Below are 24,812 nucleotides of genomic sequence, written 5' to 3'. Positions count from 1 at the left end.
GACCATACGGGTACCTCACTGACTGACTATATCAGCAAGGACCATACGGATACCTCACTGACTGTGGCGTCAATATATCAGCAAGGACCATACGGATACCTCACTGACTGTGGCGTCAATATATCAGCAAGGACCATACGGGTACCTCACTGACTGACTATATCAGCAAGGACCATACGGATACCTCACTGACTGACTATATCAGCAAGGACCATACGGGTACCTCACTGACTGACTATATCAGCAAGGACCATACGGGTACCTCACTGACTGACTATATCAGCAAGGACCATACGGGTACCTCACTGACTGACTATATCAGCAAGGACCATACGGGTACCTCACTGACTGACTATATCAGCAAGGACCATACGGGTACCTCACTGACTGACTATATCAGCAAGGACCATACGGGTACCTCACTGACTGACTATATCAGCAAGGACCATACGGGTACCTCACTGACTGACTATATCAGCAAGGACCATACGGGTACCTCACTGACTGACTATATCAGCAAGGACCATACGGGTACCTCACTGACTGACTATATCAGCAAGGACCATACGGGTACCTCACTGACTGACTATATCAGCAAGGACCATACGGGTACCTCACTGACTGACTATATCCGCAAGGACCATACGGGTATATGCGATGGATAATTTTATTTTAAAAAATTCAGACGCAGATAAAGATATTTTCAATTATATTTAAACATTTAGGCCCATATTTATTAAACGGTGCTAAGCCATAAAGCATCTTGTGCCCCATTCAGATAAATGCACCGTTTAGTAAATAGGGCCCTCTCTATTTGCCTGGTAATTTGATGCTGCGAAGCGTTTAAACAGTTTTAGCAATGAGACTGTTTGTGACCTTTTAATTATTCCCAAACAGATAAGCGGAGGACAGTACGTATTTAATACAGACAATGTGATATCGTTATTTTAACCTGTTTTTGTTGTAAATCACATTAATTAATTGTTTTCTCGGCCCAGTCCCTGAGGAAGCCGGAGTATTCTACAAACAAACTGCACGGGAAAATAGATTGCAAGCTCCTCAGGGCGGTGAGCTCCAGTGTCAGTATTATACAGCAGTGTCCTGTTTGTATTTCCTGGACAATAAGAGCAGTTACCGGATGAAACGTGGACCGCTCACCTGTTTGCGCTGAAAATGAACGTCCAGCTTCATAGGGACGCACGAGTTCAGGGTCATCAGCCGCCTGCAAAATACCAAGCGAAGCAAAGAACTGAAAATGCAGATTTTATACAGGACGTCAAAGGGGAATTAAAGGGGAATTAAAGGGGAATTAAAGGGCTTGTTTCCGGGGCGCAAGCCGGGAGCAAAAATCAGCCCCGGATTAATCAAAGATTAACATCCTGTATCTTCCAGTGGCGGTGTCTAATCTGGTGGTTTTTTACCCCGATGTCGTACAACACAGTGTTAATGTTGCAGCCCCGCAGCCTCTGCCCCCCTCCCCCCCCCCCCGCAGCCTCTGCCCCTCCCCCCCCCCCCCCCCCCCGCAGCCTCAATAAATAAAACTTTAAACAGAGAATTAACTATAAATAGCACTGGTTGTTTTATAAGATACACTGTTGCAACTCCACTGATAACTACAATGATGGAATGACTGCAACTTGCTGCATTCAGCTAGTGGAAATTCCCACAGTGTGAAATCCCGCATCTCACACCCAATTCTCCTGCTCACTTTTAAAGCTTTACATTCTTCTGCCCCTCCTTACATCTCAGCCCTAATTTCTCGCTATGCACCATCCCGGCTCTTGCGTTCTGCTCAAGGATGTCTTCTCTCTACCCCCCTCTGTATCTAAATCCCTCTCCCGCCTTAAACCTCTCTCACTGACTGCCCAACACCTTTGGATGCCCTTCCCTTCAGTATCCGACTAGCATCCTCTCTATCCACCTTAAAACACACCTGCTTAACGAAGCATATGAGTAGCTCTGCTCGCTGACACTATACACCTGATACATAAACCTTTGCCCCCTGCAGACACACTTACCAGTACGCCCCCTACTGTCTCTGTACGTTCTCCCTACCTACCAATTAGGTTGTAAGCTCTTCGGGGCAGGGACTCCTTTTACTAAATGTTACTTTTATGTCTGAAGCACTTATTCCCATGACCTGTTATTTGTATTATTTGTTATTTATATGATTGTCGTGTGTATTACTAATGTGAAGCGCTATGTACAGTAATGGCGCTATATAAATAAAGACATACACACATGCAGTACAATACTATATACACACACACACACACACACACACACACACATACATACATACATATATATATATAAAAATATATCAAAGCCAGTACAACCAACCTCACACTGATGAGACCCATAAGATCGAAAAAGTCTGTCTGTGAGTGGGTTTACTGGCTTTGCATCTCATCCCAGACTATGTTTAAAACAGCACGCATTGGCTTAAGAGTCCCATGTAATAATGGATTTAAGACAGAAGGTGGCACTGTGTGCTCATTTGCATGTCATTTCCCAGAATTTCTTGCTGAAGTGGAAGCACTGTATGCTAGGTGATAATGGCGAAAAGCAGGGCTGCAGACATGATTAAGACATGTGAATGTGCTCAGAAGTTATATTTTTATATGATTATATATATATAATTTTATATATATATACAGTGGTTGACAAATCACAAAAAAATCTACTCGCCACCTAGTACCAAACGTGTGCTGCTTGGGCCAATAGGAGCTCGCCACGATGTTAAATCCACTCGCCCGGGGCGAGCAAATGTATAGGTTTGTCGAACACTGTATATATATATATATATATATACACACACACACTCATGTATACACACACACATAATAATCAAAAACGAATGGACAATACCGTTCTGTGGCTAACGAAATGCTTTTATTTGTGCGAGCTTCCGAGATACACTGATCTCTTCTTCCGGCGGTGTTACAATGAATGAAGCAAGAGAGCTTTTACTTAAACAGTGTACATATACACACACATACAGTGTACATATACACACACATACAGTGTACATATACACACACATACAGTGTACATATACACACACATGCAGTGTACATATACACACACATACAGTGTACATATACACACACATACAGTGTACATATACACACACATACAGTGTACGCGCATGCGGTACCTGCAAAGGGATTTGAGAGAATCCTGGTCCAGAAAGCTGTGGTCCCTCTTCACACATGCGATGTCCACAGGAAACTGGCAGTCTGCAGGCGAGAGCAGTAATTGGTAAGGGGAGGCCTGAGCCGCCAAAGAAACGGAACTCACACTGGACCAAACTCATGATAACTGAAGCCAGTGATGTGCCTGGAACCCAGTCCCTCATCCGCTCAAGTACCAAAGGCAGAGTGACCTGGCACATCCCACAAGAGTCCAGCACCACGGCCTGGAATTACAGTACACACCGGAAGTAGCCAAATTATAATGCACAGGGCACCCCAAGACCAGGCTTGCTATAGATCTGACTCCCACCGCCCCTATATCATGACACATTGCGACATTCTAAAAGGTTTCGAGTTTTGCATTGGGGCGCGTGCCGGGCGTGAGGTCACGTGGTGATGTCATAATGAACGTTGGTGTTAATCACGATACACCGGGAATACAATTACCGATTGTAATGAGGCTGTTCATAGTATTGATTAGTATTGACAACTATATGACATTCCACAGGCTAAGATTTTTTTCCACAACCTCATACATAGTATGAATATCGGACATCTTCCGTTCACTGCCAGGCACAGTATTCAAAATACTGCAGTGCATTGTGGTCCATGACCTAGCTCCTTTCCGCACATGCGCGCATGTTCCCGCCTCTTAATGGGCATGTTGGACAGATGGGCGCTGTGTCCATCGGTCCCTCAGCGGAGTGGAAGGAAGGTTTAGCTGCTCAGATAGTTATGAGCTCTGGCTGTTAGCAGTTGCTGTCGTCTTTGTTTATTTGGGAGCTGGTTTCGGGAGGGGGATGTGGAAGTCCCTTGGCCGGACAATGGTTGGCTTGAGACTTCCCCATGATGCCATGTTTCCAGTTATTGTTCTGCTGCTTGGCCCCATCCTCTCAGCGCCGCGTCAGTGTTGGAGCCGCGACTCCTGAGTTCACGCCATGGGATTAGGTCGGCAGCCTTGGCCTGCTCCCATGTATTCCAGGCACCGGCAGGAATGGAAGGGCTCTAATCCCACGCCTCATAAAAGGAGTTTGGGGTGGGTGAGGGAGCAGTGTAACGGGCCCTAAGTGCTTGTCTGACAGGTCTTGTATGGAGCGAAAAGAACAACTGTATACGTAAAATAAACTACATATACATAATAACCTATCACAAATATACTACCACTAACTAACTGCCTATAACTAACTAACCACCTATCACAAATATACTACAACTAACCAACCTCATATAACTAACTAACCACCTATCACAAATATACTACCACTAACTAACTGCCTATAACTAACTAACCACCTATCACAAATATACTACAACTAACCAACCTCATATAACTAACTAACCACCTATCACAAATATACTACCACTAACTAACTGCCTATAACTAACTAACCACCTATCACAAATATACTACAACTAACCAACCTCATATAACTAACTAACCACCTATCACAAATATACTACCACTAACCAACCTCCTACAACTAACTAACCACCTATCACAAATATACTACCACTAACTAACTGCCTATAACTAACTAACCACCTATCACAAATATACTACCACTAACTAACTGCCTATAACTAACTAACCACCTATCACAAATATACTACAACTAACCAACCTCCTATAACTAACTAACCACCTATCACAAATATACTACCACTAACCAACCTCCTACAACTAACTAACCACCTATCACAAATATACTACCACTAACTAACTGCCTATAACTAACTAACCACCTATCACAAATATACTACAACTAACCAACCTCCTATAACTAACTAACCACCTATCACAAATATACTACCACTAACCAACCTCCTACAACTAACTAACCACCTATCACAAATATACTACCACTAACTAACTGCCTATAACTAACTAACCACCTATCACAAATATACTACCACTAACTAACTGCCTACAACTAACCACCTATCACAAATATACTACCACTAACTAACTGCCTATAACTAACTAACCACCTATCACAAATATACTACCACTAACTAACTACCTATAACTAACTAACCACCTATCACAAATATACTACCACTAACTAACTGCCTATAACTAACCACCTATCACAAATATACTACCACTAACTGCCTATAACTAACCACCTATCACAAATATACTACCACAAACTAACCTCCTATAACTAACTAACCACCTATCACAAATATACTACCACTAACTAACTGCCTATAACTAACCACCTATCACAAATATACTACCACAAACTAACCTCCTATAACTAACTAGCCTCCTATCACAAATATACTACCACTAACCTCCAATCATTAACTAACTTCCTATCCCAAACTATTCTCTTTGGATATGTCCCATGACAATGGTAATATTTAGCACAGTGAACACTACAGAAACGAAACGCACAATTGTTAAACTCATGTTGTATTTGTGTCGCTTCCGGGGCTGTGTTTGCAAAGGTCTTTTAAATTCCAAAATACGTCCGTTCCTTACAGTACGAGAGCACGGCTCCCCTGCGTGTGTACATGTGCACGCGGTGTGTCTGTGTGAGTTTCATGGCGTACGTGTGTGTATGTACATGTGTTTAGTATGTATAGCGTATTACCTTCATAAAGCTGTGCGTACTGAGGGAAGCCCGCGGCTCGCAGCCAATCACACGCCGTCTTAGCCTCGACTTCTGCATCAAAGGATAGAGAAACGCGGAATGTAAATGTTAACGGCAATACCTCCGCAAAATCCAGCGCGCGGCAGCCCCGAAACAGTGCGCGGCAGCCCCGAAAACAGCGCGCGGCAGCCCCGAAACAGCGAGCGGCAGCCCCGAAACAGTGCGCGGCAGCCCCGAAACAGCGAGCGGCAGCCCCGAAACAGCGCGCGGCAGCCCCGAAACAGCGAGCGGCAGCCCCGAAACAGCGCGCGGCAGCCCCGAAACAGCGAGCGGCAGCCCCGAAACAGCGAGCGGCAGCCCCGAAACAGCGCGCGGCAGCCCCGAAACAGCGCGCGGCAGCCCCGAAAACAGCGCGCGGCAACCCAGAAACAGCGCGCGGCAGCCCCGAAACAGCGCGCGGCAGCCCCGAAACAGCGCGCGGCAGCCCCGAAACAGCGCGCGGCATCCCCGAAACAGCGAGCGGCAGACCCGAAACAGCGAGCGGCAGCCTCGAAACAGCGAGCGGCAGCCCCGAAACAGCGAGCGGCAGCCCCGAAACAGCGCGCGGCAGCCCCGAAACAGCGAGCGGCAGCCCCGAAACAGCGACGGCAGCCCCGAAACAGCGAGCGGCAGCACCGAAACAGCGCGCGGCAGCCCCGAAGCAGCGCGCGGCAGCCCCGAAACAGCGCGCAACAGCCCCGAAACAGCGCGCGGCAGCCCCGAAACAGCGCGCGGCAGCCCCGAAACAGCGAGCGGCAGCCCCGAAACAGCGCGCGGCAGCCCCGAAACAGCGCGCGGCACCCTCGAAACAGCGCGCGGCAGCCCCGAAACAGCGCGCGGCAGCCCCGAAACAGCGCGGCAGCCTCGAAACAGCGAGCGGCAGCCCCGAAACAAACAGCGCGCGGCAGCCCCGAAACAGCGCGTGGCAGCCTCGAAACAGCGCGTGGCAGCCTCGAAACAGCGCGCGGCAGCCCCGAAACAGCGCGCGGCAGCCTCGAAACAGCGCGCGGCAGCCTCGAAACAGCGCGCGGCAGCCCCGAAGCAGCGCGCGGCAGCCCCGAAACAGCGCGCGGCAGCCCCGAAACAGCGCGCGGCAGCCCCGAAACAGCGAGCGGCAGCCCCGAAACAGCACGCGGCAGCCCCGAAACAGCGCGCGGCAGCCCCGAAACAGCGCGCGGCAGCCCCCAAGCAGCGCGCGGCAGCCCCGAAGCAGCGTGCGGCAGCCCCGAAACAGCGAGCGGCAGCCCCGAAGCAGCGCGCGGCAGAAACAGCGCGCGGCAGCCCCGAAACAGCGCGCGGCAGCCCCGAAACAGCACGCGGCAGCCCCGAAACAGCACGCGGCAGCCCCGAAACAGCGAGCGGCAGCCCCGAAACAGCGCGCGGCAGCCCCGAAGCAGCGCGCGGCAGCCCCGAAACAGCGCGCGGCAGCCCCCAAGCAGCGCGCGGCAGCCCCGAAACAGCGCGAAACATTGTTACAAAGACACGGCGTACAGGACGCTGCGAGAGGATTTCCTTTATTTCCGTACTCACAGCAAATTCTGGGCCCTGAGCAGGAATTAGTGAGCCCCTCGCATACTCAGCACATTGCGGATACACAGACGCGCAGCAATACAATCACGCACCTTTATCCGAGTCACATATATCACTTTATAATACAGTATTACTCAGTGACTGATCACTTCACAAATGTAGGAGTTGCAGTTAGCAGAAAGCACTTAGCAATGTAACGGTTTCCCTGCCAGGTGTAACGTTTTCTTCACCATTTGAGATACAGTATGTTTAATGGCTTTTCAGATTTGGGTCACACGGCACCAATACACTAACCCAGAGTATGACACACGCGCGGCCTTCATTAAGCGCCAGCCACGGCGTCAGAACTATCCGAAGACAGAACGCTTGTGCGATCGCAATGTGGCAGTGATCACGGCTAAGTTCAGACGCACAATCGCCGCCATTCTCCCCGCATCGCCTCGAGTTATTCTCTGCAACACCGAAAGCTGCAGGATGTGGCATAGTGTCCCGTGGTGACACAAACCCAAGTAACCGTAAAGAACCAGAGTAAGTGCAGACACACCTCGGACCCTTTCCCTCCCGGAGACGCGGTACAGTGACAGGGACTCAGTGCGCCCGCATTTCCGGGACGTTTCCCTGCACCATTATATGAAAGAAATAGACCTTCCCGTGTTAGAGACCCCGAGGTCCGTTCCCTTGTTTATACCATTCTCAGCCGCGGAGCCCATTGTGATTACCCCTCACCCGCACGTCTCTTACCCCTCACCCGCACGTCTCTTACCCCTCACCCGCACGTCTCTTACCCCTCACCCGCACGTCTCTTACCCCTCACCCGCACGTCTCTTACCCCTCACCCGCACGTGTCTTACCCCTCACCCGCACGTGTCTTACCCCTCACCCGCACGTCTCTTACCCCTCACCCGCACGTATCTTACCCCTCACCCGCACGTATCTTACCCCTCACCCGCACGTATCTTACCCCTCACCCGCACGTCTCTTATCCCTCACCCGCACGTCTCTTACCCCTCACCCGCACGTCTCTTACCCCTCACCCGCACGTCTCTTACCCCTCACCCGCACGTCTCTTACCCCTCACCCGCACGCCTTACCCCTCACCCGCACGTCTCTTACCCCTCACCCGCACGTCTCTTATCCCTCACCCGCACGTCTCTTACCCCTCACCCGCACGTCTCTTACCCCTCACCCGCACGTCTCTTACCCCTCACCCGCACGTCTCTTACCCCTCACCCGCACGTCTCTTACCCCTCACCCGCACGTCTCTTACCCCTCACCCGCACGCCTCTTACCCCTCACCCGCACGTCTCTTACCCCTCACCCGCACGTCTCTTACCCCTCACCCGCACGTCTCTTACCCCTCACCCGCACGCCTCTTACCCCTCACCCGCACGTCTCTTACCCCTCACCCGCACGTCTCTTACCCCTCACCCGCACGTCTCTTACCCCTCACCCGCACGTCTCTTACCCCTCACCCGCACGTCTCTTACCCCTCACCCGCACGTCTCTTACCCCTCACCCGCACGTCTCTTACCCCTCACCCGCACGTCTCTTACCCCTCACCCGCACGTCTCTTACCCCTCACCCGCACGCCTTACCCCTCACCCGCACGTCTCTTACCCCTCACCCGCACGTCTCTTACCCCTCACCCGCACGTCTCTTACCCCTCACCCGCAAGTCTCTTACCCCTCACCCGCACGTCTCTTACCCCTCACCCGCACGTCTCTTACCCCTCACCCGCACGTCTCTTACCCCTCACCCGCACGTCTCTTACCCCTCACCCGCACGTCTCTTACCCCTCACCCGCACGTCTCTTACCCCTCACCCGCACGTCTCTTACCCCTCACCCGCACGTCTCTTACCCCTCACCCGCACGCCTCTTACCCCTCACCCGCACGTCTCTTACCCCTCACCCGCACGTCTCTTACCCCTCACCCGCACGTCTCTTACCCCTCACCCGCACGCCTTACCCCTCACCCGCACGTCTCTTACCCCTCACCCGCACGTCTCTTACCCCTCACCCGCACGTCTCTTACCCCTCACCCGCACGTCTCTTACCCCTCACCCGCACGTCTCTTACCCCTCACCCGCACGTCTCTTACCCCTCACCCGCACGCCTCTTACCCCTCACCCGCACGCCTCTTACCCCTCACCCGCACGTCTCTTACCCCTCACCCGCACGTCTCTTACCCCTCACCCGCACGTCTCTTACCCCTCACCCGCACGTCTCTTACCCCTCACCCGCACGTCTCTTACCCCTCACCCGCACGTCTCTTACCCCTCACCCGCACGTCTCTTACCCCTCACCCGCACGTCTCTTACCCCTCACCCGCACGTCTCTTACCCCTCACCCGCACGTCTCTTACCCCTCACCCGCACGTCTCTTACCCCTCACCCGCACGTCTCTTACCCCTCACCCGCACGTCTCTTACCCCTCACCCGCACGTCTCTTACCCCTCACCCGCACGTCTCTTACCCCTCACCCGCACGTCTCTTACCCCTCACCCGCACGTCTCTTACCCCTCACCCGCACGTATCTTACCCCTCACCCGCACGTCTCTTACCCCTCACCCGCACGCCTTACCCGCTATTTAATGTCAAATAGTTTCCACTGCTAAATATTTCCCAGCAGCTGTGAGACCTTCAGCAATTCCCGCGCTTTGCTTCCTAATATTTCTGATATTTGCCGTCCCTTCCGTGGAATAACTTAGGTCAGCGGTACCCAATGAATAGATTGTAAGCCTTGTGGGAGATAACGGTCTTGAAACCGACATTGATTGCTGAATGATAGAAGGTCAGGGTCGTGATCGGTCAGCATTGGGAGGGGGGGACACCCATCGCAGTGAGGTATCCCAGCGTAGGGGGGGGGGGGGTGAGGCATCCCAGCGTGGGGGGAGGGGAATGAGACGTCCCATCGCGGGTGGGTGGGGTGAGGCGTCCCAGCGGAGGGGGGAGGTGGGGTGAGGTGTCCCAGCGGAGGGAGGAGGTGGGGGGAGGTGTCCCAGCGGAGGGGGGAGAGGTGTCCCAGCGGAGGGGGGAGAAATCCCAACGCGGGATGACGTGATGCTGCGCCGTGGGAATTGTTTTCATTGTAAACATTGTCTGCTCCATTACAAAGAAACCAGTTCCTCCCTAGTTTGGTCATGTCACAGAGTACAGGAAACATGGCAGAGAATCCGCTATACATGCGTGCTCGGTTATCCACCGGAATCACAGTATGTAATATATATAATCCGTGTGTGTGGGTATATATATATATACGCGTGCGTGCGTGCGTGTGTGTGTGTGTGTGTGTGTGTGTATATATATATATACGCGTGCGTGCGTGTGTGTGTGTGTGTGTGTGTGGGTATATATATATATATATACCCACACACACACACACACACACACACACACACACACACACACACACACACACACACACACACACACACACGCACGCACGCACGCGGATTATAGCGGCCTGCCACTGATGCTGCAGGATTGCCTGGGTGCATGAACTGCAAAATAAATTGGCACAGAGGAAGAGCAGCAGCAGCAGTCAGGTCTTAACAGCAAAAGAGACAGAGGGACGAAAAGTTGACCTGTGTATTAAACGTATGCTATTTTCCCACAAGTGCTGCTATTCTAATTCTCTCTCTCCCCACCCTCTCTCCCTCTATCCCCTCTCTCTCTTGTCCCTCCCTCCTCTTCCCTCTCCACACCCTCTCTCCCCATCCACTCTTTCTATCCCCCTCTCTTCTCCCCTCTCCCTCTTCTCCCCTTTCTCCCCTTTCTCCCTCCCCCCTCCCACCTCCTCCCCTCTCTCTCTCTCCCCCCCCCTCTCACTCCCCCCCCCCCCCCATGATGTGTTTTGCTAATGATTTCCCCAGGAAGGAGCCCCTTTCTTGCGCTGGGTGACAGGCAGGAGATTACACATTCGGGAAAACTCTCTGTTCTGAATGTAAAAAATAAATAAACAGCAGAGTTTCTGCTGAAAGAGGGAAGCGGCTCTTAGATCTCAATAAGAGACCCAATGCATTTGAAGCAAGTCATTTTAAATCCCAATAGAGTGTAAGCTCTTCAGCATAGGGCTTTATGGTACCTGTACTGCTCGCATGTGGCAGAGATCTGAAGACGGTGAAAGGGTTAAAATGCGGGCACTTCTTTCCCAGAATGCGCCGGAGACCCCGTGATATTTGGGGTGTGATCGCCTGACAATCGCCTGGTTATTTCCCGGGCTGACTCGCAGGGGGGGCACAGACGCAGCCTGGGGGGGTATGTGAGCCCACACACTGCAAACATACAGGGTCCTTTCTCCTCTCGCCCGCCTCTTCTACGGGGTATGTCATCGTTACCCCGTCACACACACAACCCTGTGTGTAATAGCCCCAGGGGCATTCCTTTATACAGAGGCGGCCCTGGAATCGGGGCACCGGAGACCCCATTCCCAAATACTCCCCGCGGTTAACCATTTCACTGCCCGAGGGTTGGGGGCCTCGCATGGCAAAGAAAGAAGTGCTGGCGAGAATGAGGTCACATTCCCTGTCATTGAAAATAACGATGCGGCACGCTATAATGATGCCGAGTATTTCTATGGATTCGGAGTAGCTCTCTACTCTTGAACGTGAAGCACTGTATAATGATACAGAGTATCGCCTGTAAAAGAATGAGGTACGCTGTAATATGTTTCTAAGAATCCGTGTGCGCTGCCGGGTCTATAAATGAACGTACTGCAAAGTATAGTAATAGGAGTATCTGTGAAGCCTCATCATACACCCCCCAGGAATCCTTCCTCTCAATCTTCCCACGTGAAGTCGGAAGCTGAGGTTTCACCTTGTGTGTGACCACAGCAGCCATCATTCCAGCACCCCAGCATTAATGGTGATGAGATTGATCCCCCCCCTGCCCCTCCCCCCCGCCCGAAACGCGTATACGCATTATCACAACTACAAGGAGGGCAGACATTAAACAAAGCACGGCTCCTAAATTGAGAGAGAATAGTAATATATATATATAGGTTGCAGACCTGCCTGAGACATGCAGATGAGCATACAGCTATATTTGCATATATATATATATATAAAATGGAAATATTACTGTGAGCACATTCACTTGTCTTAGACAGGTCTGCAGCCCTGCCTTTCACCATTATCCACTGCAGCAAGGGATTCTGGGAAATGACATGCAAATGAGCACATAGTGACACCTTTTGCTCCAAAACCATATAACATGATCTCCTATAAGCTTATGCTTGCTACATTTCACAGCTTTGAGCACAGCCTGGGTTAAGATGCATAGCCAGTATATATATATATATAATATATTGTAAAGGTAAAACTCATTAAGTGCATTTTTGGCACTTCTTCCTGATTTTGAATTTCATGATATTTCTATTGAAAAGCTCATTAAAGAGCCCTGGTCTTTAAACTTTAAAATAACTTACTTTTAAAATACCCAATTTTTCCAAAAATAACAATTAATCGCTGTTTCCTCAATACTAAGAGAATGTAGTTAATAAGTTTCACCTATGCAACGATGATATATATAAATCATTGTTGCATTGGTGAAAGTTATTAACTAATATATATATATATTATATTCACATATACACACATACACACATATAACACACACATACACACACATACACACACAGATGTTATTATACAGATATTTAAGGATATTTAAGGATTGTCTGAGAGGGGGGATAGTGTGGGTGAGGGGGGATAGTGTGGGGGACAGGGGATAGTGCGGGTGAGGAGGGGTGATAGTGTGTGTGAGGGGGGGGATAGCGTGTGTGTGAGGGGGGGATAGTGTGTGTGTGTGTGTGTGAGGAGGGGGGATAGCGTGTGGGTGAGGAGGGGGGCTAGAGTGTGGGTGAGGAGGGGGGATAGAGTGTGGGTGAGGAGGGGGGATAGAGTGTGGGTGAGGAGGGGGGATAGAGTGTGGGTGAGGAGGGGGGATAGCGTGTGGGTGAGGAGGGGGGATAGAGTGTGGGTGAGGAGGGGGGATAGAGTGTGGGTGAGGAGGGGGGATAGAGTGTGGGTGAGGAGGGGGATAGAGTGTGGGTGAGGAGGGGGGATAGCGTGTGGGTGAGGAGGGGGGATAGAGTGTGGGTGAGGAGGGGGGATAGAGTGTGGGTGAGGAGGGGGGATAGAGTGTGGGTGAGGAGGGGGATAGAGTGTGGGTGAGGAGGGGGGATTGCGTGTGGGTGAGGAGGGGGGATAGCGTGTGGGTGAGGAGGGGGGATAGCGTGTTGGTGGGGAGGGGGGATAGCGTGTGGGTGAGGAGGGGGGTTAGCGTGGGTGAGGAGGGGGGTTAGCGTGGGTGAGGAGGGGGGTTACCGTGGGTGAGGAGGGGGGTTAGCGTGGGTGAGGAGGGGGGATAGTGTGGGTGAGGGGGGAAAGTGTGGGTGAGGGGGGATAGCGCGTGTGTGGGGTGGGAGATAGTGTGGGTGAGGGGGGGATAGTGTGGGTGAGGAGGTGGGATAGTGTGGGTGAGGGGGGAAAGTGTGTGTGAGGAGGGGGGATAGTGTGGGTGAGGAGGGGGGATAGCGTGGGTGAGGGGGGGATAGCATGGGTGAGGAGGGTGGATAGCATGGTTGAGGGGGGTAGCGTGTGGGGGGGAAGCTCCTGAAAGGATCATGTTATTTAGTGACTGTGTGCCCCCCTAACGAGTATTTCCTGCTATAACAAAATTCCCTGTATCTCTACAAGAAATAACCATTTCTGCTGCAGGAAGTTTCACTGAATCCGTGTATCCGGCTAATACGCAAGTTCTCGTATCCACAATATACTTTCACCCTGACAATCGTTCCCATGGTAATATTTAAGGCTCCATTTATTTATTAACTCGGTAATAATACCTCCCATGCCCCTCCTCTGGCACAGAAAGGGTTAATGTTATTCAAGTGATACATGCTTAATAGAACAATATTACACCGTTACTTTGTATCAGCCCAATCCTGTAATAAGGACAACATTACACCAGGAATACTCTGCTCGGAACAAACACTTACATACTCCTGGGAGCATTCCTGTGTAAAGTCTCTAGCAGACACGGAATAAGATGGAAACACAGAAACGGAGGAAGAAATCCTGGAACGCGGACTGGTTTAATGCCTGCCCGGCTTTCAATTCTAACTGAAAATAAGCTAGATTGCGTTTTATATCCCACAGCCGGGGTGCGCGGCCATAACCGTACCCTGGGACTTCTCCTCTCCGTGAGGAAGTTACAGCAGCAGCGTCTGTGCGCAGCGTTACAGCAGCAGTGTCTCTGTGTGCAGCGTTACAGCAGCAGTGTCTCTGTGTGCAGCGTTACAGCAGCAGTGTCTCTGTGCGCAGCGTTACAGCAGCAGCGTCTCTGTGTGCAGCGTTACAGCAGCAGTGTCTCTGTGTGCAGCGTTACAGCAGCAGTGTCTCTGTGTGCATCGTTACAGCAGCAGTGTCTGTGTGCAGCGTTACAGCAGCAGTGTCTCTGTGTGCAGCGTTACAGCAGCAGTGTCTGTGTGCAGCGTTACAGCAGCAGTGTCTCTGTGCGCAGCGTTACAGCAGCAGTGTCTCTGTGTGCAGCGTTACAGCAGCAGCGTCTCTGTGTGCAGCGTTACAGCAGCAGCGTCTCTGTGCGCAGCGTTACAGCAGCAGTGTCTCTGTGCGCGGCGTTACAGCAGCAGTGTCTCTGTGCGCGGCGTTACAGCAGCAGTGTCTCTGTGCGCGGCGTTACAGCAGCAGTGTCTCTGTGTGCGGCGTTACAGCAGCAGTGTCTCTGTGTGCAGCGTTACAGCAGCAGTGTCTGTGTGTGCAGCGTTACAGCAGCAGTGTCTCTGTGTGCAGCGTTACAGCAGCAGTGTCTGTGTGTGCAGCGTTACAGCAGCAGTGTCTCTGTGTGCAGCATTACAGCAGCAGTGTCTCTGTGCAGCGTTACAGCAGCAGCGTCTCTGTGTGCAGCGTTACAGCAGCAGTGTCTCTGTGTGCAGCGTTACAGCAGCAGTGTCTGTGTGCAGCGTTACAGCAGCAGTGTCTCTGTGTGCAGCGTTACAGCAGCAGTGTCTCTGTGTGCAGCGTTACAGCAGCAGTGTCTCTGTGCGCAGCGTTACAGCAGCAGTGCCTGTGTGCAGCGTTACAGCAGCAGTGTCTCTGTGTGCAGCGTTACAGCAGCAGTGTCTCTGTGTGCAGCGTTACAGCAGCAGTGTCTGTGTGCAGCGTTACAGCAGCAGTGTCTCTGTGCGCAGCGTTACAGCAGCAGTGTCTCTGTGTGCAGCGTTACAGCAGCAGTGTCTGTGTGCAGCGTTACAGCAGCAGTGTCTCTGTGTGCAGCGTTACAGCAGCAGTGTCTGTGTGTGCAGCGTTACAGCAGCAGTGTCTGTGTGTGCAGCGTTACAGCAGCAGTGTCTGTGTGTGCAGTGTTACAGCAGCAGTGTCTCTGTGTGCAGCGTTACAGCAGCAGTGTCTGTGTGCGGCGTTACAGCAGCAGTGTCTCTGTGTGCAGCGTTACAGCAGCAGTGTCTCTGTGTGCAGCGTTACAGCAGCAGTGTCTCTGTGTGCAGCGTTACAGCAGCAGTGTCTGTGTGTGCAGCGTTACAGCAGCAGTGTCTGTGTGTGCAGCGTTACAGCAGCAGTGTCTCTGTGTGCAGCGTTACAGCAGCAGTGTCTGTGTGCAGCGTTACAGCAGCAGTGTCTGTGTGCGGCGTTACAGCAGCAGTGTCTCTGTGTGCAGCGTTACAGCAGCAGTGTCTCTGTGTGCAGCGTTACAGCAGCAGTGTCTCTGTGTGCAGCGTTACAGCAGCAGTGTCTCTGTGTGCAGCGTTACAGCAGCAGTGTCTGTGTGCAGCGTTACAGCAGCAGTGTCTGTGTGCGGCGTTACAGCAGCAGTGTCTCTGTGTGCGGCGTTACAGCAGCAGTGTCTCTGTGTGCAGCGTTACAGCAGCAGTGTCTCTGTGTGCAGCGTTACAGCAGCAGTGTCTGTGTGTGCAGCGTTACAGCAGCAGTGTCTGTGTGTGCAGCGTTACAGCAGCAGTGTCTCTGTGTGCAGCGTTACAGCAGCAGTGTCTGTGTGTGCAGCGTTACAGCAGCAGTGTCTGTGTGTGCAGCGTTACAGCAGCAGTGTCTCTGTGTGCAGCGTTACAGCAGCAGTGTCTGTGTGCAGCGTTACAGCAGCAGTGTCTCTGTGTGCAGCGTTACAGCAGCAGTGTCTGTGTGCAGCGTTACAGCAGCAGTGTCTCTGTGTGCAGCGTTACAGCAGCAGTGTCTCTGTGTGCAGCGTTACAGCAGCAGTGTCTCTGTGTGCAGCGTTACAGCAGCAGTGTCTCTGTGCGCAGCGTTACAGCAGCAGTGTCTCTGTGCGCAGCGTTACAGCAGCAGTGTCTCTGTGTGCAGCGTTACAGCAGCAGTGTCTCTGTGTGCAGCGTTACAGCAGCAGTGTCTGTGTGCGGCGTTACAGCAGCAGTGTCTCTGTGTGCAGCGTTACAGCAGCAGTGTCTCTGTGTGCAGCATTACAGCAGCAGTGTCTCTGTGCGCAGCGTTACAGCAGCAGCGTCTCTGTGTGCAGCGTTACAGCAGCAGTGTCTGTGTGTGCAGCGTTACAGCAGCAGTGTCTCTGTCTGCAGCGTTACAGCAGCAGTGTCTCTGTGTGCGGCGTTACAGCAGCAGCGTCTCTGTGTGCGGCGTTACAGCAGCAGCGTCTCTGTGTGCGGCGTTACAGCAGCAGCGTCTCTGTGTGCGGCGTTACAGCAGCAGTGTCTCTGTGTGCGGCGTTACAGCAGCAGTGTCTCTGTGTGCGGCGTTACAGCAGCAGTGTCTCTGTGTGCAGCGTTACAGCAGCAGTGTCTGTGTGTGCAGCGTTACAGCAGCAGCGTCTCTGTGTGCAGCGTTACAGCAGCAGTGTCTCTGTGTGCAGCGTTACAGCAGCAGTGTCTCTGTGTGCAGCGTTACAGCAGCAGTGTCTGTGTGCAGCGTTACAGCAGCAGTGTCTCTGTGTGCAGCGTTACAGCAGCAGTGTCTCTGTGTGCAGCGTTACAGCAGCAGTGTCTCTGTGTGCAGCGTTACAGCAGCAGTGTCTGTGTGTGCAGCGTTACAGCAGCAGTGTCTCTGTGCAGCGTTACAGCAGCAGTGTCTCTGTGTGCAGCGTTACAGCAGCAGTGTCTGTGTGTGCAGCGTTACAGCAGCAGTGTCTCTGTGTGCAGAGTTACAGCAGCAGTGTCTCTGTGTGCAGTGTTACAGCAGCAGTGTCTCTGTGTGCAGTGTTACAGCAGCAGTGTCTCTGTGTGCAGCGTTACAGCAGCAGCGTCTCTGTGTGCAGCGTTACAGCAGCAGTGTCTCTGTGTGCAGCGTTACAGCAGCAGTGTCTCTGTGTGCAGCGTTACAGCAGCAGTGTCTCTGTGTGCAGCGTTACAGCAGTCTCTGTGCGCAGCGTTACAGCAGCTGTGTCTCTGTGTGCAGCGTTACAGCAGCAGTGTCTGTGTGCAGCGTTACAGCAGCAGTGTCTCTGTGTGCAGCGTTACAGCAGCAGTGTCTGTGTGCAGCGTTACAGCAGCAGTGTCTCTGTGTGCAGCGTTACAGCAGCAGTGTCTGTGTGCATCGTTACAGCAGCAGTGTCTCTGTGTGCGGCGTTACAGCAGCAGTGTCTCTGTGTGCAGCGTTACAGCAGCAGTGTCTGTGTGTGCATCGTTACAGGTTACATGGTGTTTCTGCAGCATACATGCAATGTGCATAACATTTACAGTACTGCAAACATCATTTATTCCAACAGTGTAATGGGATCAAACTCAAAAAATGAGGATTACTCTCCTACTCCTAGATATTACTATCCTACTCCCAGATATTACTCTCCTACTCCCAGATATTACTATCCTACGCCTAGATATTACTCTCCTACTCCCAGATATTACTATCCTGTTCACATGTTACCTTCCTATTCATAAATATTGCTCATATATTAATCCCTTACTCACATACAGTATATTACCCTCATACTCCCATATATTAATCTATTACTCACACACAGTATATTACCCTCATACTCCCATATATTAATCTCTTACTCACATACAGTATATTACCCTCATACTCCCATATATTAATCTCTTACTCACATACAGTATATTACCCTCATACTCCCATATATTAATCTATTACTCACATACAGTATATTACCCTCATACTCCCATATATTAATCTCTTACTCACATACAGTATATTACCCTCATACTTCCATATATTAATCTATTACTCACATACAGTATATTACCCTCATACTCCCATATATTACTCTTACTCACATACTGTATATTACCCTCATACTCCCATATATTACTCTTACTCACATACAGTATATTACCCTCATACTCCCATATATTACTATCCTATTCACATACAGTACCCTCATACTCCCATATATTAATCTCTTACATACAGTACCCTCATACTCCCATATATTAATCTCTTACATACAGTACCCTTATACTCCCATATATTAATCTCTTACTCACATACAGTATATTACCCTCATACTCCCATATATTACTCTCCTATTCACATACAGTACCCTCATACTCCCATATATTAATCTCTTACATACAGTACCCTTATACTCCCATATATTACTATCTTACTCACATACTGTATATTACCCTCATACTCCCATATATTAATCTCTTACTCACACACAGTATATTACCCTCATACTCCCATATATTACTCGTACTCACATACTGTATATTACCCTCATACACCCATATATTACTCTCCTATTCACATACAGTATATTACCCTCATACTCCCATATATTACTCTCCTATTCACATACAGTACCCTCATACTCCCATATATTAATCTCTTACATACAGTACCCTCATACTCCCATATATTAATCTCTTACTCACATACAGTATATTACCCTCATACTCCCATATATTAATCTCTTACTCACACACAGTATATTACCCTCATATTCCCATATATTACTCGTACTCACATACTGTATATTACCCTCATACTCCCATATATTACTCTCCTATTCACATACAGTACCCTCATACTCCCATATATTACTCGTACTCACATACTGTATATTACCCTCACACTCCCATATATTACTCTTACTCACACACAGTATATTACCCTCATACTCCCATATATTACTCTTACTTACATACAGTATATTACCCTCATACTCCCATATATTCATCTATTACTCACATACAGTATATTACCCTCATACTCCCATATATTAATCTCTTACATACAGTACCCTCATACTCCCATATATTACTCTCTTACTTACATACAGTATATTACCCTCATACTCCCATATATTACTCTCTTACTCACACACAGTATATTACCCTCATACTCCCATATATTACTCTTACTCACATACTGTATATTACCCTCATACTCCCATATATTACTCTCTTACTCACACACAGTATATTACCCTTATACTCCCATATATTAATCTCTTACTCACACACAGTATATTACCCTCACACTCCCATATATTACTCTCTTACATACACACAATATATTACCCTCATACTCCCATATATTACTCTTACTCACATACAGTATATTACCCTCATACTCCCATATATTACTCTTACTCACATACTGTATATTACCCTCATACTCCCATATATTACTCTCTTACTCACACACAGTATATTACCCTCATACTGCCATATATTACTCTCTTACTCACACACAATATATTACCCTCATACTCCCATATATTACTCTTACTCACATACAGTATATTACCCTCATACTCCCATATATTACTCTCTTACTCACACACAGTATATTACCCTCATACTCCCATATATTACTCTTACTCACATACTGTATATTACCCTCATACTCCCATATATTACTCTCTTACTCACACACAATATATTACCCTCATACTCCCATATATTACTCTTACTCACATACAGTATATTACCCTCATACTCCCATATATTACTCTCTTACTCACATACAGTACCCTCATACTCCCATATATTACTCGTACTCACATACTGTATATTACCCTCACACTCCCATATATTACTCTCTTACTCACACACAGTATATTACCCTCATACTCCCATATATTACTCTCTTACTCACATACAGTATATTACCCTCATACTCCCATATATTACTCTTACTTACATACAGTATATTACCCTCATACTCCCATATATTCATCTATTACTCACATACAGTATATTACCCTCATACTCCCATATATTACTCTCTTACTCACACACAGTATATTACCCTCATACTCCCATATATTACTCTTACTCACATACTGTATATTACCCTCACACTCCCATATATTACTCTCTTACATACACACAATATATTACCCTCATACTCCCATATATTACTCTTACTCACATACAGTATATTACCCTCATACTCCCATATATTACTCTCTTACTCACACACAGTATATTACCCTCATACTCCCATATATTACTCTTACTCACATACTGTATATTACCCTCATACTCTCATATATTACTCTCTTACTCACACACAGTATATTACCCTCATACTCCCATATATTATTCTCTTACTCACACACAATATATTACCCTCATACTCCCATATATTACTCTCTTACTCACACACAGTATATTACCCTCATACTCCCATATATTACTCTTACTCACATACTGTATATTACCCTCATACTCCCATATATTACTCTCTTACTCACACACAGTATATTACCCTCATACTCCCATATATTACTCTCTTACTCACACACAGTATATTACCCTCATACTCCCAGATATTATTCTCTTACTCACACACAGTATATTACCCTCATACTCCCATATATTACTCTTACTCACATACAGTATATTACCCTCATACTCCCATATATTACTCTCTTACTCACACACAGTATATTACCCTCATACTCCCATATATTACTCTTACTCACATACTGTATATTACCCTCATACTCCCATATATTACTCTCTTACTCACATACAGTATATTACCCTCATACTCCCATATATTAATCTCTTACTCACATACAGTATATTACCCTCATACTCCCATATATTACTCTCCTATTCACATATATTCTCCTATTCACAGTATATTACCCTCATACTCCCATATATTACTCTCTTACTCACATACAGTATATTACCCTCATACTCCCATATATTACTATTACTCACATACAGTATATTACCCTCATACTCCCATATATTACTCTCTTACTCACACACAGTATATTACCCTCATACTCCCATATATTACTCTTACTCACATACAGTATATTACCCTCATACTCCCATATATTACTCTCTTACTCACACACAGTATATTACCCTCATACTCCCATATATTACTCTTACTCACACACAGTATATTACCCTCACACTCCCATATATTACTTTCTTACTCACACACAGTATATTACCCTCATACTCCCATATATTACTCTCTTACTCACACACAGTATATTACCCTCATACTCCCATATATTATTCTCTTACTCACACACAATATATTACCCTCATACTCCCATATATTACTATTACTCACATACAGTATATTACCCTCATACTCCCATATATTAATCTCTTACTCACACACAGTATATTACCCTCATACTCCCATATATTAATCTCTTACTCACACACAGTATATTACCCTCATACTCCCATATATTACTCTTACTCACACACAGTATATTACCCTCATACTCCCATATATTACTCTTACTCACACACAGTATATTACCCTCATACTCCCATATATTAATCTCTTACTCACACACAGTATATTACCCTCATACTCCCATATATTACTCTTACTCACACACAGTATATTACCCTCATACTCCCATATATTAATCTCTTACTCACACACAGTATATTACCCTCATACTCCCATATATTAATCTCTTACTCACACACAGTATATTACCCTCATACTCCCATATATTAATCTCTTACTCACACACAGTATATTACCCTCATACTCCCATATATTACTCTTACTCACACACAGTATATTACCCTCATACTCCCATATATTAATCTCTTACTCACACACAGTATATTACCCTCATACTCCCATATATTACTCTTACTCACACACAGTATATTACCCTCATACTCCCATATATTAATCTCTTACTCACACACAGTATATTACCCTCATACTCCCATATATTACTCTTACTCACACACAGTATATTACCCTCATACTCCCATATATTACTCTTACTCAAATACTGTATATTACCCTCATACTCCCATATATTACTCTCTTACTCACACACAGTATATTACCCTCATACTCCCATATATTACTCTCTTACTCACACACAGTATATTACCCTCATACTCACATATATTACTCTTACTCACATACAGTATATTACCCTCATACTCCCATATATTACTCTTACTCACATACAGTATATTACCCTCATACTCCCATATATTACTCTTACTCACACACAGTATATTACCCTCATACTCCCATATATTACTCTCTTACTCACACACAGTATATTACCTTCATACTCCCATATATTACTCTTACTCACACACAGTATATTACCCTCATACTCCCATATATTACTCTCTTACTTACATACAGTATATTACCCTCATACTCCCATATATTACTCTCTTACTCACACACAGTATATTACCCTCATACTCCCATATATTACTCTTACTCACATACTGTATATTACCCTCATACTCCCATATATTACTCTTACTCACACACAGTATATTACCTCATACTCCCATATATTACTCTCTTACTCACACACAGTATATTACCCTCATACTCCCATATATTACTCTTACTCACACACAGTATATTACCCTCATACTCCCATATATTACTCTCTTACTCACACACAGTATATTACCCTCATACTCCCATATATTACTCTTACTCACATACAGTATATTACCCTCATACTCCCATATATTACTCTCTTACTCACACACAGTATATTACCCTCATACTCCCATATATTACTCTTACTCACACACAGTATATTACCCTCATACTCCCATATATTACTCTTACTCACACACAGTATATTACCCTCATACTCCCATATATTACTCTCTTACTCACATACTGTATATTACCCTCATACTCCCATATATTACTCTTACTCACACACAGTATATTACCCTCATACTCCCATATATTACTCTCTTACTCACACACAGTATATTACCCTCACACTCCCATATATTACTCTCTTACTCACACACTGTATATTACCCTCATACTCCCATATATTACTCTCTTACTCACACACAGTATATTACCCTCACACTCCCATATATTACTCTTACTCACACACAGTATATTACCCTCATACTCCCATATATTACTCTTACTCACACACAGTATATTACCCTCATACTCCCATATATTACTCTCTTACTCACATACTGTATATTACCCTCATACTCCCATATATTACTCTTACTCACACACAGTATATTACCCTCATACTCCCATATATTACTCTCTTACTCACACACTGTATATTACCCTCATACTCCCATATATTACTCTCTTACTCACACACAGTATATTACCCTCACACTCCCATATATTACTCTTACTCACACACAGTATATTACCCTCACACTCCCATATATTACTCTTACTCACACACAGTATATTACCCTCATACTCCCATATATTACTCTCTTACTCACATACTGTATATTACCCTCATACTCCCATATATTACTCTTACTCACACACAGTATATTACCCTCATACTCCCATATATTACTCTCTTACTCACACACTGTATATTACCCTCATACTCCCATATATTACTCTCTTACTCACACACAGTATATTACCCTCACACTCCCATATATTACTCTTACTCACACACAGTATATTACCCTCACACTCCCATATATTACTCTCTTACTCACACACAGTATATTACCCTCATACTCCCATATATTACTCTCTTACTCACACACACAGTATATTACCCTCTTGCACATGCCAGTTGCATTAGAGTTGGGGTACCAGCTCTGCACTTATTCCCCTCTCTCACAGCTCCCTCAGACAGCATCATTGTCTCTTCACAGGCACCACCACCTTTTCAAATGTTTTTGGATGTCCCTCATTGTCTGCCCCCCCAGACAGCTGTGGGACCACCCTATGGAACCCCGGGAGGGCCCCTCTCTCACACATCAGTCTGCAGACTGGCATTGTTGGGTCTTCTTACCATTCTTCTTCCCTTTAATCCTGACCCGGTTCATTGGGTTTCACGGGCTTCTCCTGCCCGGCGGCTCCGGAGGGTGAGATCCTGGGCAGGACAGACTCCCCATACACACAGCTCTGCCAGTAGCATCTGGCCCTGCTCCTGCTGCTGCTGCTCCTGCTCCTGCTGCTGCTCCTGCTGCTGCTCCTGCTGCTGCTGCTGCTCCTGCTGCTGCTCC

At 47.8% G+C, this 24,812-nt stretch overlaps 1 protein-coding gene across 4 annotated transcripts in view; it reads right to left on the bottom strand.

Moving 5' to 3' along the window:
• Positions 1–24,812, bottom strand: part of STARD8 (StAR related lipid transfer domain containing 8) — a 124,714-nt gene that overhangs the window by 24,871 nt on the left and 75,031 nt on the right. For 2 of the 4 annotated variants that reach the window (XM_075573571.1, XM_075573573.1), the window contains exons 2-4: positions 5,798–5,869; positions 3,161–3,242; positions 1,159–1,222 (exon numbers count right to left, since the gene is read on the bottom strand). In XM_075573571.1, coding sequence (XP_075429686.1) covers positions 1,159–1,222; positions 3,161–3,242; positions 5,798–5,869 — 218 coding nt within the window. Of the gene's footprint in view, positions 1–1,158; positions 1,223–3,160; positions 3,243–5,797; positions 5,870–24,598; positions 24,759–24,812 lie in introns of those variants that run through there. The other 2 variants (XM_075573572.1, XM_075573574.1) reach the window with 2 other exon arrangements.

This window comes from Ascaphus truei, chromosome 16 (genome assembly GCF_040206685.1).
Source record: "Ascaphus truei isolate aAscTru1 chromosome 16, aAscTru1.hap1, whole genome shotgun sequence".
Lineage (NCBI taxonomy): Eukaryota > Metazoa > Chordata > Amphibia > Anura > Ascaphidae > Ascaphus > Ascaphus truei.
Note: the sequence above shows the minus strand (reverse complement) of the source record. Positions and strands in the feature narration are given on the sequence as shown.